Source organism: Tauraco erythrolophus, chromosome 5 (assembly GCF_009769465.1).
Source record: "Tauraco erythrolophus isolate bTauEry1 chromosome 5, bTauEry1.pri, whole genome shotgun sequence".
NCBI classification, from domain to species: domain Eukaryota; kingdom Metazoa; phylum Chordata; class Aves; order Musophagiformes; family Musophagidae; genus Tauraco; species Tauraco erythrolophus.
The window spans coordinates 57086130-57106296 of NC_141469.1; the positions used below are offsets into that span (position 1 = coordinate 57086130).

General features: G+C 46.1%; 1 protein-coding gene across 1 annotated transcript; it reads right to left on the reverse strand.

The window, feature by feature from the left end:
* Positions 1 to 669: 669 nt before the first annotated feature.
* On the reverse strand, positions 670 to 19035 carry CYP4V2 (cytochrome P450 family 4 subfamily V member 2). Its single transcript, XM_009982844.2, has 11 exons — positions 18825 to 19035; positions 11486 to 11598; positions 10271 to 10356; positions 8591 to 8781; positions 8103 to 8172; positions 6734 to 6860; positions 4793 to 4984; positions 3309 to 3411; positions 2823 to 2957; positions 2471 to 2650; positions 670 to 845 (listed from the first exon to the last, which is right to left on the reverse strand). The coding sequence occupies exons 1-11, from the start codon at positions 19033 to 19035 to the stop codon at positions 670 to 672; spliced, it is 1584 nt and encodes a 527-aa protein (XP_009981146.2).
* Positions 19036 to 20167: the final 1132 nt, after the last annotated feature.

Below are 20167 nucleotides of genomic sequence, written 5' to 3' on the forward strand. Positions count from 1 at the left end.
TTCTCAAAATTTGTAATAGTACAGTGTTTCTGTCATTATGAAATCTTGTGTGTAATGTGCATGCTATCTAGTTCATGGTATGATACACATTAATGCTTATGGTACACTTTACTAAAAAAGAATTCCGAGCACTCACTACTTAAGAACTGCTGTAAACGCTTACAAAAGAGGTGAAATTATCAAAGACTTTTGCTTTGTCTTCATAGATGCAGTCATCACTAAAACAGAAAAAAAGTTGTGTCAAGTGGAAGAATTGATCACTTGTACCTTTCAGAACCAAAGGAACTTGAAAAATGTACAAAGATTTGAGACTATTGGTTACCTCGCAAATGCTATGGAATATAACCAGATCATTCCATCACAGGCATTACTGTTGTTACTAAAGTAATTTAAGGTTTTTTTTGCACTGCTGCATTAGAATAGCTTCATCTGAGTAGATAAGGCACTAAGATTTGATGTTTAAAGATTTGCACTTCGAAGATTAACGTGAAGTTCACATGTACTAGAAAAGTAGAGCAATTCAGGGCTCTTACATCATCTTTAATGAAACAATCAGTAACGACTTTAGTTTTAATGAATTGCTGGACTGCCATCAAAATATCTGATTTAAAAACATATCTCAGCCTAAATAGCTTGGAAGATCTTGGAAAAACAGTCTTGAACGTCCTTTCACTTTGATACAGCATTTGGCCTCCTCTTCAGCTTAATCCAGATGCCATTACTTGGACGAAGAATCAGTTCTCCAGTTATACCAAGCTCTTCTGGCTTTTGACATGAGTCCACCCAAAAGCGCCGCAGGATGAGGGCTAGAAGAGTCTTCTCCTCCATTTGTGCAAAGCGCTGACCTACAAGTTACAGAACAGAAAAAAAAAAATTATGTTATTGTCAGGTTGCATCAACAGTTGCTCCATTTGCTTGCTCACAGTGAAACCCCTAGGACAGCAAAGACTGCATCTGCCTTGAGAACAGAACTGGCTTTACATGAAAAATCGAGGTCATACAGATACTACTGAAACTAGCACTTTTCTCTTCATGACAACTCTGGCCTTCCCGGGACCACAATCTCTTTCACAAAACTCAAACAGCAAAGAGGAAACAGTCAACGATTTACGTGGAACTAATACAAAACACAGCCTTGTCATGTCTCTTGGATGGACCAGGCAGGGAGGAACAGACCAGAGCAGAAGATGCAGCACAGGGACTGCAAGGAGAGACAAATCCCACTCTTCCATATATGCAGAGAGCAGCAAAGGAGATACAACTTTAACAGAATGACAGGCAGATCTTCCTTTGATGAACACTAAGCATCACACAGACTGACGATTTGGCAGCACAGAAGGCAAAGTTCAATTTACATTTCACAGAAAGTTCGAAAAGGAAAGGGGAGAACAAGAGAAACATAAAGGGAAACCAAAACAAGCATCAAAATCCAGGCAGTTCACTCAAACTAAACTGAAAATGGGAACAGGATACAGAGCCCAGTGCTCCAAACTTTTCCTGTGTTCCTCTCTGTATAATATGCATAGATGGATGTCTGCACACATGTACACAGTGATGTATTTCTGCAATGACATATCATGAACCACCTCTCCTGTACATGATCCTGTACACCCAGGAACTAGACAGACATGTAATATTAAATTAGATTCCTCTTTGGAACATGAGAAGACCTAGTCTGCTGTTCTTGTAGGAAGGGCACTTATTCTCAATGAGACAAATTAAAACCAAACAAACAAAAGAAAAACCCAACCCACAAAAAGAAACCAAACAAAATCAGAAACCCAGAAGAAGTTGTATTTCCTATTGACATAAATGCCATGACAATTGCTGAATTTTCCCCATCTGCACTTAAGATCAGTGCAGGGAACAGTCTTTTCATGTGTTTTACAGTATAAACAACAATGCCTCTACTTTGAGCGCAGATAAATGCCAAGTGTCTCAGTGGCAGCTGAAGAGCTAACAAGTTCTAGGATGGCAGTAAGAACACCAGAGCAACAGCTGTGTCAGAAAGAGGGAAAGAATACATCAGTTGCAGACTGCATGTTTGAGACACCCAGCTGAGATCGTGAGATAGACAGGCAAGATGTTTCCAGAGCAAAACAAGTGCAGGACATTTGCCTTCCCTCGCTCTGTCTTGCTGACACTGAGGATCAGAAATTTTGAAGCAATCCTGTCCTAATGCAGGAGCTCATTAACATGCTGCTGGGTTGCACGGGCAGCAAGGAGGAAACACCAGCAGGATAGACATTGCCCCTTGGGAAGAAACAAAACGTGGCAGCTCAAGCACCAGGCTTGCTGGGGAGCCAGTGCCCAGAATTCAAGGGCGGGGGCGGGTGGGTTGCGGGGTGAGGACAGGACACGACCAGCAGGCACATCAAGACTTAAATTTCTGATACACTCGCTACTATCGCAGTTACCACACCAAAAGCAGCACTGTCAAACTACAAGGGCTCCCTCTTCAGCCACCTACCAATGCAGTTCCTGGGACCAGCTGAGAAGGGCACATAAGCATACGGATGCCTTCCCTTACAATTTTCAGGGAGGAATCGCTCAGGTCTGAACTCCTCCGGGTCAGGGAAGATCTCAGGGTCTCTGTGCAGGGCATAAGTTATGACAAGAACATTTGTGCCTTTTGGTACCTGATATCCTCCTAAAGAGAAAAGGGAAAGAGAGAAGAACAGTCAAAAGAATGACAAATAAGTGACTTTCTATACATAATAGGACAGTAAATAAGTAAAACAATGCTGCCCTTTACTCGGGAAACACCTTCACTGAGGAGATGCTAGCAGAATAGGAAGTGGCAAACGCATGACACCACTTACGAATATAGCAATCCTCTCTCAAGGAACGGGCAAACAGCGGAACCGAAGGGTAGATCCGAAGGGCTTCTTTCACAACACACTCAAGGTATCGAAGCTTCTTCAAATCGTCCATTGTAACAGGACGCTCAGTGTTGCCTGTCCAAAACCAAATAGGGAGATGAGCAAGACCAAAACTCCTCATTTTTGGTTAACCAAATTTATCCCAGCTCCCTCCAGGAACTCTCATCATGCACCAAGACCACATAGGAGAAGGTGCTACACATACATTGAACATGTATGCCTTGCCTCAAAAACATAAGGTTGGCTGTATTCTCTTACAGACCTTCCCGCGCCTGTCCTAATCACCTCTAGCTATTGAAAGCTCCAGAAGGGTCACAAGGCATGTTCCTGCCTCCCCTTCTACATCTAGGCTTATAACGTACCACATCCCCACTCACAAATGCAACGACCACCACAAGCCCAATAAAGGGGGGAATGGAAACATACCAAACACCTCGTCCAGTTCTCTGTGAATTTTCTTCTGGGCTTCAGGATTATGTCCAAGTAAGTACAGGACCCAGTTCATAGCAGCTGCTGTTGTATCATGACCCTAGTGGTCCAGATTTACAGAAATATTAACTTCAACACTAATCCTGTGCACAAGTAGGGTTCATAAATACTTAGGTATACAGGTAGTATGGAAAGTGAGACTTGCTGGTCCAGTGACCATGAGAAAAAACAAAAATCAAGAATGAAGAACTCTATCCAACATGCTGATTATCAGCATGTAAGATGGCCCATGATTCTGTCAGGTGCCTGAAAACTGACCAAAAGGGAAAAGTACTGAAATAACTCAAGCAAACATCCCTCTCCTCCACCTCTCAGAAGCTGCATGAGCTACCAGTATCTACACAATGAAACAGATGCACACTAACTTTTTTGGTTACTGTCTATTCAACAACATAACATCTAGGGGGCCAACGACTACCACAGGAGAGATGCAATGCACTCAATCTGTAACCTTCAGAAAACTATCCAAAAAAGCATCTAGTGAGACCCAGTACAGTGGCCACAGGAGGGCTACTTCTTGGGTTCCTATGAGAAGGGCATCACAGCTACTACAGTTCTCAGCACTGTGTAAAAACTTGGAAAGGAAACAAAGCGAAGGGGGCCCCAAAAAACCCACCAAAACCCCCAAAAAACCCCAAACAAACAAAAACAGAGAACAGAAAAGGGAAAAGCTGACCAACACAGGATTTTTGTACTAAAAAGGTGCACTTGTAAAGTTCAAGATGTTGCATGTTTTCAAAATCCAGCTACAGAAGAGTACAGGAATAGAAGAGTATTTCTCTAGCTTACAACAGCAGTAATATGACTCTGAATTAAGCTCTTCCAAGATAGAATTCAGGTCCACCTAATGGAGGTATATGGAAAACCTGTGAAAGTCTTGTTTAGATCCTTCATTGGACAGAGAACCAGACATGAGAAGACAGTACACCAACACACAGCTGACAACAGAAACAGGAGGTTACAGCCAACGCGTCAAGAGACAAAATGTGAGGAGGGCTGACAAAATGCAAGGGAAAACACTGAAACCGTTTAGAGTTCTCGTTAGCATTAATGAGGTTTGCAACAGGAGCTGAGAGTCCATGGCTCACACATCAGCCATGAAGCTCTTATTATTCACCTGCTTTCATGAGTAGAGCCTGCTCACATAGGCAGGGCCTGCCACAGGTATTGCCCAACATTTTGCCAGGACACACAATTCTGGATCAAATGTGTCTATCCTTTAGTAGTTTCTATCCTACAGAGATTTCCTCTTAGGCTTCCAGGGCTAAAATAACTTCATACTAAAAGCAACCTCCTGAACTACGAAAAGGAAGACTCTACCTGCATACCTGCAAACGCTGAATCTCAAGTTCTAGAGGGGGAGAAAAAAACCAACCAAACAAAAAAACACACATAAAAACCCCAAGGGATTTGTTGGGTACCTCAAACATGAAAGTATCCACTTCCTCACGAATATCTCTGTAGCTCAACTTGTTCCCTTCATCATCTGTTGCACTCAGCAGCATGTCTAGGAAAGCTTTTCTCTTTTTGGAGCCACTTTCTGCACAGGTGCCATCAGCATCACATGTCGTTTGCTTGGTGTTTTCAAGTTCTGCAGCTTTTTCTGCAATGACCTGAGATTAGAACCATGACATTAGATACAATGCACACAGCACACACGCATAGTCTACATCACACAGGTTTGTCCCAACTTATTAAAACAACAACATCCACCTGTAGCAGTCTACATGAGCTACTCAGCACAGCTGTCAGCATTAGCTCATGAACTTTAACTGACTTCTTGTATTAGTAGGTGAAATAAGACCAACCCCTCTTGTCCTAAGCAATAGAGTGAACCTTGAATAGTCTTTGTGTGATGAAGAAAACAGATAGCCAAACTATGCAAACAACCTGTTGATCATCAAGAAGTATAGACACATCCAGAATATCTGGAACAAGCCAATCGTGAATGATAACAATAGCAACAGCAAATCAAAAGACACCACCACAATTTGAACAGACTGATCACTGAGAAGATATTCTCTACCCTATCCAATAACTAAGGAAAGAATCACACCTCCAACCTCTGGGGAACCTAGGAGATTGAAGAGAAGCCAGGGCACCCCATAACCCTGCATCGGGACTACACATAGCACAGCTGGAACTGCTACACTAAAGCTTCCCAAATTTTCTTCAGTATGAGAGCAACAGTTGAACTTCCCTTTTTAAGGTCAAAGCACAGCCCCAAGACACAGATTTCTTGCTGTCATGACTGTTGTCATAACAGCAAAACAGAACCCTTCAATAAACTGGTATTGCCATCAACAACAACAAAAATAATTAAAAACAAAGGCTGTAAAGAATGCAATTCTGTTCAGAGGAAGCATGGAATTGAAAAAAAAAGGCAGTTATATACACATACACACTGTTTCCCTCACTGAACATGCACATATAAAGACACACATTGAACCACCCTTTGTCTCAGTGCTTTCTGACAGCACACACACTCAGTGACATTATTATTTACTGCTCCTTCGTCATCTTCTAAGATTTGGCTTCTTATATTCAGTGCACAAACCTAGCATGGGAAGAGAGAACGTGTTGCCTTAAGAGCCTGTCTCATGTCTCACTGCTGCAATTCCCAATAAAAGGAAGCAAAACATGAACTACTTAAAAACAACACAGAGTCAATGTGGCTCATTATATGTAGTGAAAGTTCAGAGATTATTTCCTTTATCATGGACATTGACGCAATGACATCATGGGGTCCATACATCTATTTCAGGGAAAAGTAGCTTCTCTGGTAAGATCCTAACAGTAGATTTGGCAGGGCAATCATCAGCCAGAACAGCATGGGAACTTTATGGTGACAGAAAGGGGTGTTACTTGCACAGTCTAACGTGGTGAGAGAACACTACCTTTTATGCCAAGTCAGTGACGTATGCGTAATGGTTTCTGTGTCAAAGTGTCTTACTGTTGATGTGGGGACCTGCACATGTTTGCTTGTCTCAGCAGCTCTGCTCCAAATAGGGGAAAATGAATACAGGCTTCAATTCCTGAGGGCTGGACCAAGTGGTATTACTAAGAAGAGCCCAATGCTTACTGCTACAAACTTGGCAGTGAGCTGTTGCAGGTGATTCAGATGTGGAGCATCTGAGGCAGAACAAGAGTTCAGTGAATTCCTGAGTGAGCTCCTGACAGGAAGTCAGTTGTCTTTTTTTCAGCGAATTCCTCGGCATCCCAACAGAGAGATAGTTCTCCTCTTAATAGATGCATATCAAGGGGGCTGAACCTTACTCCCATTTGGAAGCTCTCTACTGAGTGCAAGACTTCATTTCAACAACTAAAATGTATCATTAAATAAATAAATAAATAATCTATACTGTATCTGTAAAATTGTGCAGGATCTTGAGGTTCCTCTCATGCTCTCTTCCTTCCTTGAACAGCATATATAAAAGATCAGGCCAAAGCCAAGGGCTCTTCTGTCGCTGTTGGATTAGATCACTCATCCTAAGGGCACAACAATTACATCATGTAATGTTTCTTGACAAAAAACAAATTTACAGCACACTTTCAAAAACAACAACAAAAAAGTTCTACCTCTCTCAATGAAGCAGAACTTGACATATTGTGTGGGTTTACACTCATTCATCTGAAGGGAAGGCTCTGCTTATTTGTTTCCTGATTTTAAACAATCTCAGAATTTCTGTCCCCTGTCCCAGCATCACCATGATTTATATCTCTAAGCATTTATCTCTGAGAAGGAGAACATATTCTCGTTTAGTTGGAATCCTCTTGAAACAGACATATTAAGTCATCCAATCCAGTCCCACTCCACATCAGTAAAGCATTGACCACGCTGAAAAAGACATGTACATCCTGAAAAGACTACCCATCCCAGGGTTCCAAATATCTGCCCCAAGACCTCAAACAGCCATCTGAAAGCGTTACGTTCCTACTTGGCTGTCCAGAGACCATATATGCCAGAGAGCATACAAAAAGTATTTAAAATAAAGAATATGAGACTTCAAGTATGCTCAAAGACAACTGGAGTACATTTGGAAGGGCTGACTGTCATTACTATTCAGCTCTTGCACATGCTTTTGGCTGCAGAGACTTCGAGGAGTGATTATTACATTCAGGCCAACTTCAGACCCACTTGCGGTGCAATTTGGGAAAGGTCAAGGAACCGATGACAATCAAATCCTCTAATTCCACCCTTTTTTTGTAACATAGGTGTCTCAGCAAGCCCCATCAAAGGCTAGAGGTGAGATGCCACAGGCAGCTACATCTCATCTAGGCTGACATGAGTGTGGCAGGAACACAGACCACACTTTTCCTAATCCACTGGACAGTCACATACAATTTGAATGGTGTAAATACTGCCGTGACCTGCAGAGTAGCAGTGTCTCAGCTTTAACATGCTGTCTAAAACAGAAGCCTCCTAATTCTGCCAGTCATGTTGATGTGAAATGTTGCAGCTCCATTTTTTTTTTTTTAAAAAAACTCCTGTACCAATGGATTAACTGAACAGCAGTTGACACCTTTTCAAAGCCTCAGCCTCCCATAGCATGTACTTGTATCAGAAAACACATCAAAACCTGCAGGAGTTTTTCCTGACTTCTTGGCTTTCTACCTCCATCTGTGACTCCCTGGCCCTCCCTCCTGGCTCACAGAAGATGAACTCCTGACACCAGCAGCATCAGATCCTGCCCAACTACAAAGTAGTAGTCAAGGAAAATGTCCACTTACCTGTAGATAGCACGAACATACTCAGAATCCTTATTCTCCTGAGCACCCACATTCTTGCCCATCGCCGTTTCTAGGAGGAGGAGATCATCAATGGTTCAGGAGTGCAAAGTGAAATGCAGAGTCCGTATGCAGAATAAGTTACTACTATTCCAAGCTTCCAACTGTCCACACCGCCCCTTCGACAGGTGAATACGCACATCCCTTTCCAGGTGATGACCCTGCTTTACATTTTCATGCCCAGGAACCCTGCTCCTCAACACAACCTCACTTCAGACTGCTACCTCTGCCCTGCCCATCCCACAAACTCACTTGCTCAGATGCACACAAGACACCCTAGGAGAAAGGATGGCCTTGGGAGGATGGAAATGCATTCACACCACATGCAGGGACATTCCTCTTCATCAGTCTCCTTGTAAGGCACAGCACAGCTGTGCTCATGAGCCTCTGCATCATTCACAGTCCCACCACAGTAACTGAAGAGGACTTACCACAGATGATATCAAGGGCACACAGAGTGACATCTAAAAAGATATCAAACGGTTCCTTGTCAACATGCTTCTCAAGTTTCTCCAGCAAAATACCTCCTTGTTCATTCATAACCTCTAGAAAGTCAGTTAAGATTGTGAAATGGAATGTGGGAGTTATCATCTTCCTCCGCAACCGCCACTTGTCTCCAGTGCTGCAAAATGAACAGGGAGAAGGAAGGGTTAAAAACTCCTAGTCAAAAATAAAACTCTCGCCATCACAGGAAGTACACAGTAAAAACTGCAGCCTGGAACACCTTCACAGATGGTCATGCTGTAGATGACTCTTCAAGCTGTCCACAGCACTCCCCAGAAGAAGCAAAATGGAAATATTTCTCACTCCAGCTCTCCGAAGCACAAGCTACCATTTCTATAGCTGCTCTCAACAGAAGCAGATGCCAACAAACCTTTAAGGCAATACAGCCTCATTCATCCAATGACTAGAAAACAGGATTGCAGAGAACTAGGGTCCTTGACGTTATACAATGACTGCCTCAAGGTCTGACAAAAAGTACTTCCTTGGAGACAGGCAATCATCTCCCACATGTCAGTGAAAGAGCATGGAGACACAGGGGTGACATCAGCTTCCTGGAGATTCTTCTTCACTTTTTCTGAATCACATGCCCCATAGGCACAAAACTGGCAGCTCTGCTTATAGGGTAAACCATCACACCACTTCTGTCAAGCTGCTATTGGGGCATGTCTCAGGCTAGCTTATCTGCTTGCTGTCTACCACTAATACCCTTAATCAGCCTTCTTAAGGGCCACGAACGAAACTCAGCATAAAAGGCATTCCTCGTTTTCTCACATAAACTTGTGCCTCCCACACCATGTGACCACAGCTGGCTTTTACAACACCATGATCCCATCATGAAGCGCAAGGAGCTCACCTCTGAGGGCTCCAAACAGGCAACAAAGCTCCACTACTATATGGGGAGACCTTGACCTTCTCGCAAAAACACCAAAGAGGCACAAAGGCACCAGAGCCACTCTACACTCACGTTGCTCTGACTCTTGAATATCTGCATGATCCAGATTAAACCTTCCTCAATTCTCCCAAGACTGGAGGACACCAAACCCTTACATCACTGCTCTTGCCTTTCTCCACTCGACTTGCACCCTTACCCAGGCTCACCTCTTAAAAGTCTCCACTTCATGAGGGAAGTGAAGGACAGAGTGCAGATGCTCTCCCATCCTACCCCAAAGCATCACTAATCTCAGGCCCATCCTACTGGTTTGCAGCATCACCAGCTGAGATAAGCAATGCACACAGTCACAGCTCTGCCACAGTCCAGCCAGTCAACACGCATCACAACATTCAAAACATCCAGCACATAGCATTGCAGACCAAACACCACCACTTGCCATAGGATACAGCTTCCCAAAACTCACATTCGTTTCAAGCCTCTGGACAAAAAAGTAACAACAGCCAAATTTGCCAAGAAACAGATAATGCCAAAAGATTTTTATCAGACATTGACTGCTAAATAGCAATCAAGACCATCACAAGTAGTAAAGACTTCTAGAGCTATCATCTACATCTCTGTCCAGAGATACACAGAGCATTCCAGCCACCAAGCCCTCTTCCTATCCTATACCTTATGAGTTTCGAAAAAACAGCAATGCACCCACATTTCACCATACCTTGTCAGAAGTCCAGTACCCAGCCACGGCTGCAGGAATGTGTACAGGTACGATTTCTCTATATGTTTCGAACTGCTCAGAATAACCTGTCGGAAAAATGAAAGAAAAGGAAAAAATATCACTTGTTAGATGGAGAGAGATTTCTTCATCTGAGATTACTTCACATAACCTGAGTTCCTCCACAAAAATGCCCCCAGCCTCAGTAAAATGATCATAGAATGGTTTGGGTTGGAAGGGACCTCAAAGATAATCTAGTTCCAACCCCCCTGTCATGGGCAGGGACATCTTCCACCAGATCAGGTTGCTCAAAGCCTCATCCAACCTGGCCTTGAACACTTCCAGGGATGGGGCAGCCACAACTTCTCTGGGCAACCTGTTCCAGTGCCTCACCACCCTCAATCTAAAAAATTTCTTCCTTATATCTAATCTAAATCTCTCCTCTTTCAGTTTAAAGTCATTGACCAATGTTTCAGTATAAGCCAGTACACAGGGGGAACACTGAGTTCACACCCTCAAGTCTTTCAGTAAATATCCCAATCCTGAGAAACAATGAAATACTCAAAAAGTACCACTCCCACTCCCCTTATCTTCCTGTAAAACAAAAGTCTGTGTTACACAGTCATAGACAGAGCTCAGAGAATATCCAACAGTTTCCATCCTTAGCCAAACTCACAGGTACCACCATCTCTTCAATAAATGCACCAACAAAGTAACAGCTCCCTCTTCCCAGTTCAGGGACAATCACTGTCAGCAGCAAAACTAACGACTACATTTCATGGCACCAAGACAGATCCACCAAGTTCTAACGCTGAAGTCAGTCAGTCAGATACAAGCATTGCAACTTGCATTTCATAATGTTCTACCCTACTTCAGTGGTCCCATCTTCCCTACTATCCACTTGTCCGTTCTGACCTTGGGAGTAGAAGCTTTCACATATGTGAAAACAAAGCTAAAGAAGATGTTTCTTTGTATAAAACATACAGAGTCGCTGCTTTCATTTGTTGGCCATCTTCGGTATTTATTTTTCTCCAAGATTAGGCTTTTTATATTCTTCTGCTTTCAGCCTTTCTTTAGGACTGAGTCAGAGGACAATCTCAAGTAAAATCAGTCGAAGCCCTTTTTTGCAAAAATTATATTGAGAGAATAGAAATGAACAGGTTGGACACCGCTTTGCATGACATGACAGAAGAACAGACAGGAGACAAGCATGCTCACCTCCACACTGTCAGGGTGAAACAAAATCACAACAGGCAATGGTCCTAACCAAAGTTTGAATAATGGCCACTTCCTGAACTCTTCAGTGTAAACTTGTAGTTGTTTAAAAAAACCTGGAATGGAAAAAGCAGGTTAGAATTTTTTAAAAAGTTTTTTTTTTCTGAATAAGTAAGACTTCTCTAATGAACTGTTTTTCATCAAATGCCCTATAATTATTTTTCTGTTGTAGTTTCATCTTGCTACTATGACCAAGCGGCATATTCTGCACCTATCTATTAGCCATACTGCAGGAGCGTGTCTTTATGGCTACACTCTTGAAGGCACTCTATTCTAGAGAAACCCTTCCTAGCTGAAGATAAGGAAATCTGATTTGAGCAATCTCAGAGCACTGCAGCATGGGCCTTTTGTATCGCAATGCCCCCTGTAACAACTACAGAATCACAGAATGTTAGGGATTGGAAGGGACCTCAAAGGATCATCTAGTACAATCTCCCTGCTGGAGCAGGACCACCTACATCAGATCACACAAGAACGCATCCAGGCAGGTTTTGAACATCTTCAGAGAAAGAGACTCCACAACCTCTCTGGGCAGCCTGTTCCAGTGTTCTCTTACCCTTACTGGGAAGAAGTTCTTCCTCATGTTTAAGCAGAACCTCCTATGTTCCAGTTTATATCCATCTCCCCTTGTCCTATCATTGGATGCCAGTGAGAAGAGCCTGACTCCATCCTCATGACAGTCACCCTTTACATATTTATAAACATTAATGAGGTCCCCCCTCTAGTCTCCTCTTCTCCAGGCTAAAGAGACCCAGCTCCCTCAGCCTTTCCTCATAAGGGAGATGCTCCACTCCCTTCATCATCTTTGTGGCCCTGCGCTGGACTCTCTCCAGCAGTACCTTGTCCTTCTTGAACTGATGGGCCCAGAACTGGACACAATATTCCAGATGCGGCCTCACCAGGGCAGAGAAGAGGGGGAGGAGAACCTCTCTCGACCTACTAACCACACCCCTTCTAATACACCCCAGGATGCCATTGGCCTTCTTGGCCACAAGGGCACATTGCTGGCTCACAGTCATCCTGCTGTCCACTGGGACCCCCAGGTCCCTTTCCCCTGTGCTGCTCCCCAACAGTTCAGTCCCCAACTTGTACTGGTACATGAGGTTGTTCTTACCCAGATGCAAGACTCTACACTTGCCCTGGTTGTATTTCATTAAATTTCTCCCTGCCCAACTCTCCAGCCTGTCCAGGTCTCTCTGAATGGCAGCACAGCCTTCTGGTGTGTCAGCCACTCCTCCCAGTTTAGTGTCATCAGCAAACTTGCTGACCCCACACTCTATTCCCTCATCCAAATCATCAATGAATATGTTGAACAATACAAGTCCCAGTACCGACCCTTGAGGGACTCCACTGGATACAGGCCTCCAACTGCACTCTGTCCCATTGACCACTACTCTCTGGCTTCTATCCTTCAGCCAGTTCACAATCCACCTCACTATCTGATCATCCAGACCACACTTGCTCAGCTTAGCTGTGAGAATGCTGTGGGAGACTGTGTTAAATGCTTTACTGAAGTCAAGATAGACCACATCCACTGCTCTACCATCATCCACCCACTGGGTGATGTCCTCATAAAAGGCTATCAGGTTTGTCAAGCACGACTTTCCCTTAGTGAAGCCATGTTGACTGCCCCTAATGACCCTCTTATCCTTGATATGCCTAGAGACAGCACCAAGGATAAGTTGTTCCATTATCTTTCCAGGGATGGAGGTGAGGCTGACCAGTCTATAGTTACCTGGGTCTTCCTTCTTGCCCTTTTTGAAGACCAGAATGACATTTGCTTTCCTCCAGTCCTCAGGCACCTCTCCTGTTCCCCACGATTTAGCAAAGATGATGGCGAGTGGCCTGGCAATGACATCCGCCAGCTCCCTCAGCACCCACGGGTGCATCCCATCAGGACCCATGGACTTATGGATGGCCAGGTTGCTTAACTGGTCCCTAACCAAGTCCTCATCAACCAGGGTAGACTCCCCCTCTATCCTGACTTCCTCAGGAGCCTCAGGGTTCTGGGGCTCATCAGGATAGCCTCCAGCAGTATAGACTGAGGCAAAAAAGGCATTCAGCAACTCTGCCTTCTTCTCATCCTCTGTCACCAGGACACCCTCCTCATTCACCAGTGGGCCTACATTGCCTCTAGTGTTAGCTTTATCTGCAATGTATTTGAAGAAGCCCTTTCTGTTGTCCTTGACCTTTCTTGCAAGGTTTAATTCCAAGGAGGTCTTAGCTTTCCTAGTTGCCTCCCTACATCCTCTGACAGCAGACCTATATTCCTCCCAAGTGGCCTGCCCCTCCTTCCATGATCCGTACACTCTCTTTTTCCACTTGAGCTTGCCCAACAGTTCACCATTTAACCATGCAGGTCTCTTGGTGCCCTTTCTTGGCTTCCTACCTGTTGGGATGCACCGGTCTTGAGCTCGTAAGAAGAGGTCCTTGAAGGCTAACCAAAGAACTAGAGCCAAATCAAACTTTATCAAGGCTATGCTTACATTTTAGCTTTTATGACACTAGCCAAAATGCTATATCAAGACGCTTCTTTACTTTCCAAGTACAGCACTAAGCCTTTTCCCATCTGAGACCTCATTGACAAGTACTACATTTGTGGCGCACACGCAAGTGATGCTGAGCACAGTAATGACAGAGCACTGTGCAGGCACCAGTATCACTTGAAAGGTCTGGTTTCTGATAGAATCATAGGAGGGTTTGGGTCAGAAGGGACCTCAAAGATTATGTAGTTCCAAACTCTCTGCCACGGGCAGGGACACCTTCCACTAGATCAGGTTGCTCAAAGCCTCATCCAACCTGGCCTTGAACATCTCCAGTGATGGGGCATCCACAACTTCTCTGGGCAACCTGTTCCAGTGCCTCACCACCCTTGATCTAAAAAGGTCTTCCTTATATGTAATTGAAATCTCCCCTCTTTCAGTTTAAAGCCATTGCCCTTTGTCTTATCACTATATACCCTTGTAAAAAGTCCTGCTCCAGCTTTCCTGCAGGCCCCCTTTAGGTACTGGAAGGCTGCTCTAAAATGTCCCTGGAGCCTTCTCTTCTCCAGGCTGAACAACCTCAACTCTCTCAGCCTGTCTTCATAGCAGAGGTGCTCCAGCCCTCAGATCATCTTCATGGCCCTCCTCTGGACCTGCTCCAATATCTCCATGTCCTCCTTTGGTTGAGGACCCCAGAGCCCATAGCTGGACTCCTGAAGAAAATCTTTGGAGCCCTTACACCGTTACTGTTTGTCTGCAAACAAATTACTTTTACTCTCTCGCAGCCCTAGCCATAAGTGATGGTTTACAATTTCAGCAGTCTTTTGACAGCTGGCTGCCCCCGGATTGAACTCCACTCTTGTCCTTTCAGAAACCTTACTGAAGGGTAAGTGACCGCTTACAGGGCTACTGTGGATTTGGCAATTCAGATGTCTCCATCTCTAAGGGCAAAGACTCATAGCATCATTTATGCCATGTATCACCTGTGAGATACCACTATTGTCCACCTGCCCATTGGACTTCATACCAGTGAGCTCAGCAACCTGACCAATTCTCCACCCACATTATTATTCACTTATCCAGCCCACATCTTGTCAGTTTAGCTATACAGAAAGCATGGGAAATGGTATCAAAGACCTCACTGCTTCAAATTAAACACCATCTACTGCTCTTCCCTTGCTCACAGATCCAGTTCGCTCATCACAGAGAGCAATCAAGTTCATTCTGCAGTTCTAGAGGTGGGGCTGCTATCAGGATATTCAAGAATGAAACATGCCTTTGCCCTTTCAGAAACCAGATTAAACAATAAATTACTCCTTCCAAGGCCTCTGCAGAGTTGAAAATTCAAAGGTCCCCAAATCAAAGGGGAAAAAAAAAAAAAAAAAAATCTACTTTTTCCAATAGATACTCAAATACAGCATTCCCTAGTCTGAGGCAAACTTCTAATGACACCTCATCCAAAAGGCTTAAAAGTGTCATTATTTTGCAATTTTTTAAATATTTTTTCCTAACACCACCATGATTAAAATATCATAATTTTCCATCATTTGTCTACTGATATCAATAAATAAAATCACCATCAGATGAAAAGTCATTTTTCTTTCTGCTATAAAAAAATTATCCTTTTTCCTACAAACTATCTTTTTGAATTGCCACATTCTTAATGAAAAGTATTATAAATCACAAACTTCATTCATATTCCATAGAATCATAGAATCGTTAGGGTTGGAAGGGACCTCAAAGATCATCTAGTTCCAATACCCCTGCCCACGGGCAGGGACACCTTCCACTAGATCAGGTTGCTCAAAGCCTCATCCAACCTCGCCTTTAACACTTCCAGGGATGAGGCATCCACAACTTCTCTGGGCAACCTATTCCAGTGCCTCACCACCCTCTTAGTGAAAAAATTCTTCCTTATATCTAATCGAAATCTCCCCTCTTTCAGTTTAAATCCATTGCCCCTTGTCCTATCACTGCACGCCCTTGTAAAAAGTCCCTCTCCAGCTTTCCTGTAGGCCCCCTTTAAGTACTGGAAGGCTGCTATAAGATCACCCCGGAGCCTTCTCTTCTCCAGGCTGAGCAGCCCCAACTCACTCAGCCTGTCTTCATAGGAGAGGTGCTCCAGTCCTCTGATCATCTTCGTGGCCCTCCTCTGGACTCACTCTAGCAGCTCCATGTCCTTCTTGTGTTGTGGACTTCAGAGTTGAATGCATTATTCCAAGTGGGGTCTCACGAGAGCAGAGTAGAGGGGCAGAATCACCTCCCTCGACCTGCTGGCCACGCTCCTTTTGATGCAGCCCAGAATATGGTTGGCCTTCTGGACTGCAAGCACATATTGCAGGCTCATGTTGAGCTTCTCATAACCAACACTCCCAAGTCCTTTTCCTCAGGGCTGCTCTCAATCCATTCTCCACCCAGTTTGTACTTATGCTTAGGATTGCCCTGACCCATGTGCAGGATCTTGCACTTGGCCTCGTTGAACTTCATGAGGTTCTCACAGGCCCACCCCTCCAGCCTATCAAGGTCCCTCAGTATGGCATCCAGAAACATCTCACATATACCTGTACTGACATACAGGGTTGGATCCAGAGGAAAGATGTGACTGTGTATCCTTGCGAACATAGGGACCATGTCTCAGCATGTGCCAGCACTGGCTAACATGCATGCCCATGCAGCAGTCGTTCTTGGCTTCACCGTGCTCCCATGACCCTGTTGTTCTCTTTTTACTTGGCAGCACAGACAGGAACGTGTGTGCACAGAACAGACAGGCATACACAGGCATCACAAACACACCCAGGAGAATCTGCTAGTCCACCAACACCACAGCCAGAGCTGCTTTCACACCACAGACTCCTCAAGAAACATGCTCCTGTGCAAAACTGAGTATCTAATGGAAAGGGAACGTGTAGCATATTTGTGCTCTTGAGCACCTGGCAAAAAGAAGGTACCATTGATCAATGTGAGCACAGGAAAAGTTTGCTTTTGAGAGATGTACTGCAAATACTCAGCAAGTTCTTTTGTACCTAATGCATAAATCTAAGGCACAGCTAACTCCTAAAACAATCCAGGAGCTCAGCACGCTGAGGTCCCTTGCACATGCTCACTTGGGGGAAGACCATTATTTGAAGTATTTTCCCTTCCCAAGCCAAAAGCTGTGTTTGGATGGCAGCTAACAGCCATAGAGACACAGCGCTCTGCATTGCGAAACAGCACTTCCTGCGCCAGCACCCAGCACTCCTCCCTGTCCCAAAACCACATTTCATAGCGTTCACACTCCACCTCACCAACAATTGGCAATAGGCTCAAGTCCATGTCATGGTTTGATGGGGGTGGGGGGGAGAGTTCTGGTGGCAGGAGAGGGGCTTTGCTCCCTGTGACCTCCCTGGTTTTGGAACTGGGTCAGACCCAGTTCTGGCCACCAGATCGGACTTCCATCCCTCTCGAGGTTGAGCCAATCGGCGCCTCTGCGAATTGCCCTATTTAAGTCGGGACAAAGGAACTGGAAAAGATACTTTGCCCAGGAGCGAGGAGAGAAGGGAGGAAGGCACTGCCTCCACTCCCTGGCTCCTGGCCGGGCAGCTACCTGCATTGGGCCGGCGCCACCCACTGAGGATGGTGGCAGCAGAGCTGGCTGGGGAACTCGGGGAGCGCCCCACTCCCGGGGTGTCCACTGGGCTGAGTTCATCCAAAGAGAACTGAGAACTGAGAGAAATGGCCGCATCGACACCAGGTCAGTGAGGATGGAGCGGGAGGAGGTGTGCTGGAGCTGAGTTTCCCCTGCAGCTGGTGGCGAGACAGCAGGCGGCCCCCCTGCAACCAGGACGGACTCGGTGGAGTAGAGACCCACTTGCAGCCCGTGGAGAGGAGATGCCTGAGCCTGAGGACAGTCGTGTTGGGATGCACGACAAGGCAGAGAGATATCTGGAGTCTGCATGACGACCCACGCCAGAGCGAGTGGCAACAACTCCCCAAGAATCTGAGACTGTGGTAAAACCCACACTGGAGCAATCCAATGGGGAAGGATTGCATCCTGCAGGTAGGACTCACGCTGGAGAAGTTTGTGGATTTTTCCTTATGAGTAGGGGATCCACTGCAGCAAGGGAAGAGGGTGTAAGGACTCCTCCTCCTTTAAGAGAGAAGCGGCAGTAACAGCATGGGATGAACTGACCTGCACTCCCCCAGTCCCTGCCCCCTGCGCCGCTGGGGGGAGGAGGTAGAGCCGGGAGGAAAAGGAAAGGGCGGGGGGGGAAGGAAGGTGTTGTTTTGAAGATCTGGCTTTGCTTCTTTTTACCCTCTCAAGTAACCGGTTTTGTTTCCCTTTGTCCTTTTTAAATAACTGTTAATAAATTGTTTTGCTTTAAGAAAGCCGAGTCTGTTTTGCCCGGGACCATGGTTGGTGGGTGCTCCCTCTGTTCTTGTCTTGACCCTCAGTCCCTTTATTACGGTTTTCTCCTCTCCATTTACTGGAGTGAGAGACCTGCTGCGTGGAGTTTAGTTGCCGGATCAGCCTAACCCATGACAGCCCAGCATCAGCATCTGGAAGGCACTCCCAGATAGATGCTCCAGCTGATCCCTGACTGTTAACAACCCCACACGTATACATATTCAGTTCTCTCCTTCCCCCTCCACTGTCCAGCTCTAGCACAGATCCCCACAGCCCCAGAGAGCCCTAAAGCCAATGGCACACTCTACAACCGCCCCCAACCAGCCACGGCTCCACCACCCAAGTACCCCACCAGCACCGGCTCCTCTGGCAGCACAGGGACCCCACGCTGGGCTACGGCGCAAGCTGCCCTTACCTTCTCCATCCCGCTTCAAGAGCAAAGCATTTCCCAGGAGAGGATAGCAGGGGCTGATACCCGGGATGGGCTTCATCACCCACCATCGCCTCCCATAACCCACGAGGGAGGGCAGGCAGCGCACGGCCACCACCGTCAACAGCAGAGCGACGGCCCCAGCCCCCAAGGGCAGCAGCTGGGGTCCCCCCGCGGCTCCCTGCGCAGCCTCCATCGCCACCTCCCAGCCTCGGATCCCTCCCGCGGCGAGCGAGCGGAGCGCGGCGGCAGGAGCGCGGGAGGCGGGGCCGCGCGCGAGCCCCGAGGCGCCGCTTCCTGCCGCCGGGACGGCGAACAAACACCCACCGGGCGCACGCGCGGGGCACGCGCTCCGCGAGGGCGGGGCCGCCGCAGGGAGCGGAGCCGCCTCCTCGTCCTCACTTGGCTCCTCTGACTGAAGGGGAAGGGCTTCGCCTGCAACGCCGCTGAAGGAAAAGGCACGAAGCCTCCCTCTCAAGGAAAAAAACAAACGCATCTTTTCCCTGATTTGGGGAGGATGGTTTTTCCCCAACGCCGCCTTTTCTCCACCTGTCCTCAGGTTTGCCGTGCGGACCCGCTCCAGTGCTCCATAACGCAATGCGCGAAGGGTTTCAACTTCCTCAGATTTCCCAATCTTTCTTAAGTTGGGTTGATGGCTCAAAGGGGTTCCGCAAAGCGGAGCTGGCGCAGACCCACGACCAAGCAGCACTGCAAAACACGCTGCTGCTTCTCTGCTCAGACGTCCTCGGCTGATCTCACTGCTGAACGCTCCGGCACAGTGCCAGTAACACCGCTGGCAGCACCAGCGCCCGTGTCACAACTCGCAGAGCACTTGGGTGTAAGTGGTGCTATACCCACCACAAATCCTGCTGCCCTTCTTGCCTCAGGAGGAGCCAGGGTTTCTGCTCACTGCGGCAGAGCTGCAGAGCGCCTGCTCCTCAAAGCCTCCAAAGCTCAGGAACCTTGTGGTCAAACAGAAGTTCAGTGAAAAGACAGCACGGCTCACACGCAGCATCCAAAACCTCACCCCCTGAACACACCACAAAAGCTTCTGATAGCCATGGTCATGTTTCTCCTCTCTGTTTTGTACCAAACTCGACTGCACTGGCATTTTTAGTAAACCAACCAATAGCATAAACAAAGCAACTAAGATAAAAAAACCCACAAATCGAGAAACCTCAGAACATCAGAAGCTAAGGCAGGGCTGATGACCTATGGCAGTAGAGGGAGTAAATTTTGGCACTTTGTTCCTGCAATTTCCCAGTAAATGCTTTATCATAAATGCTGACAGATGCATTTTTCTGCGTGGTAAACAGCTGGAAATGAAC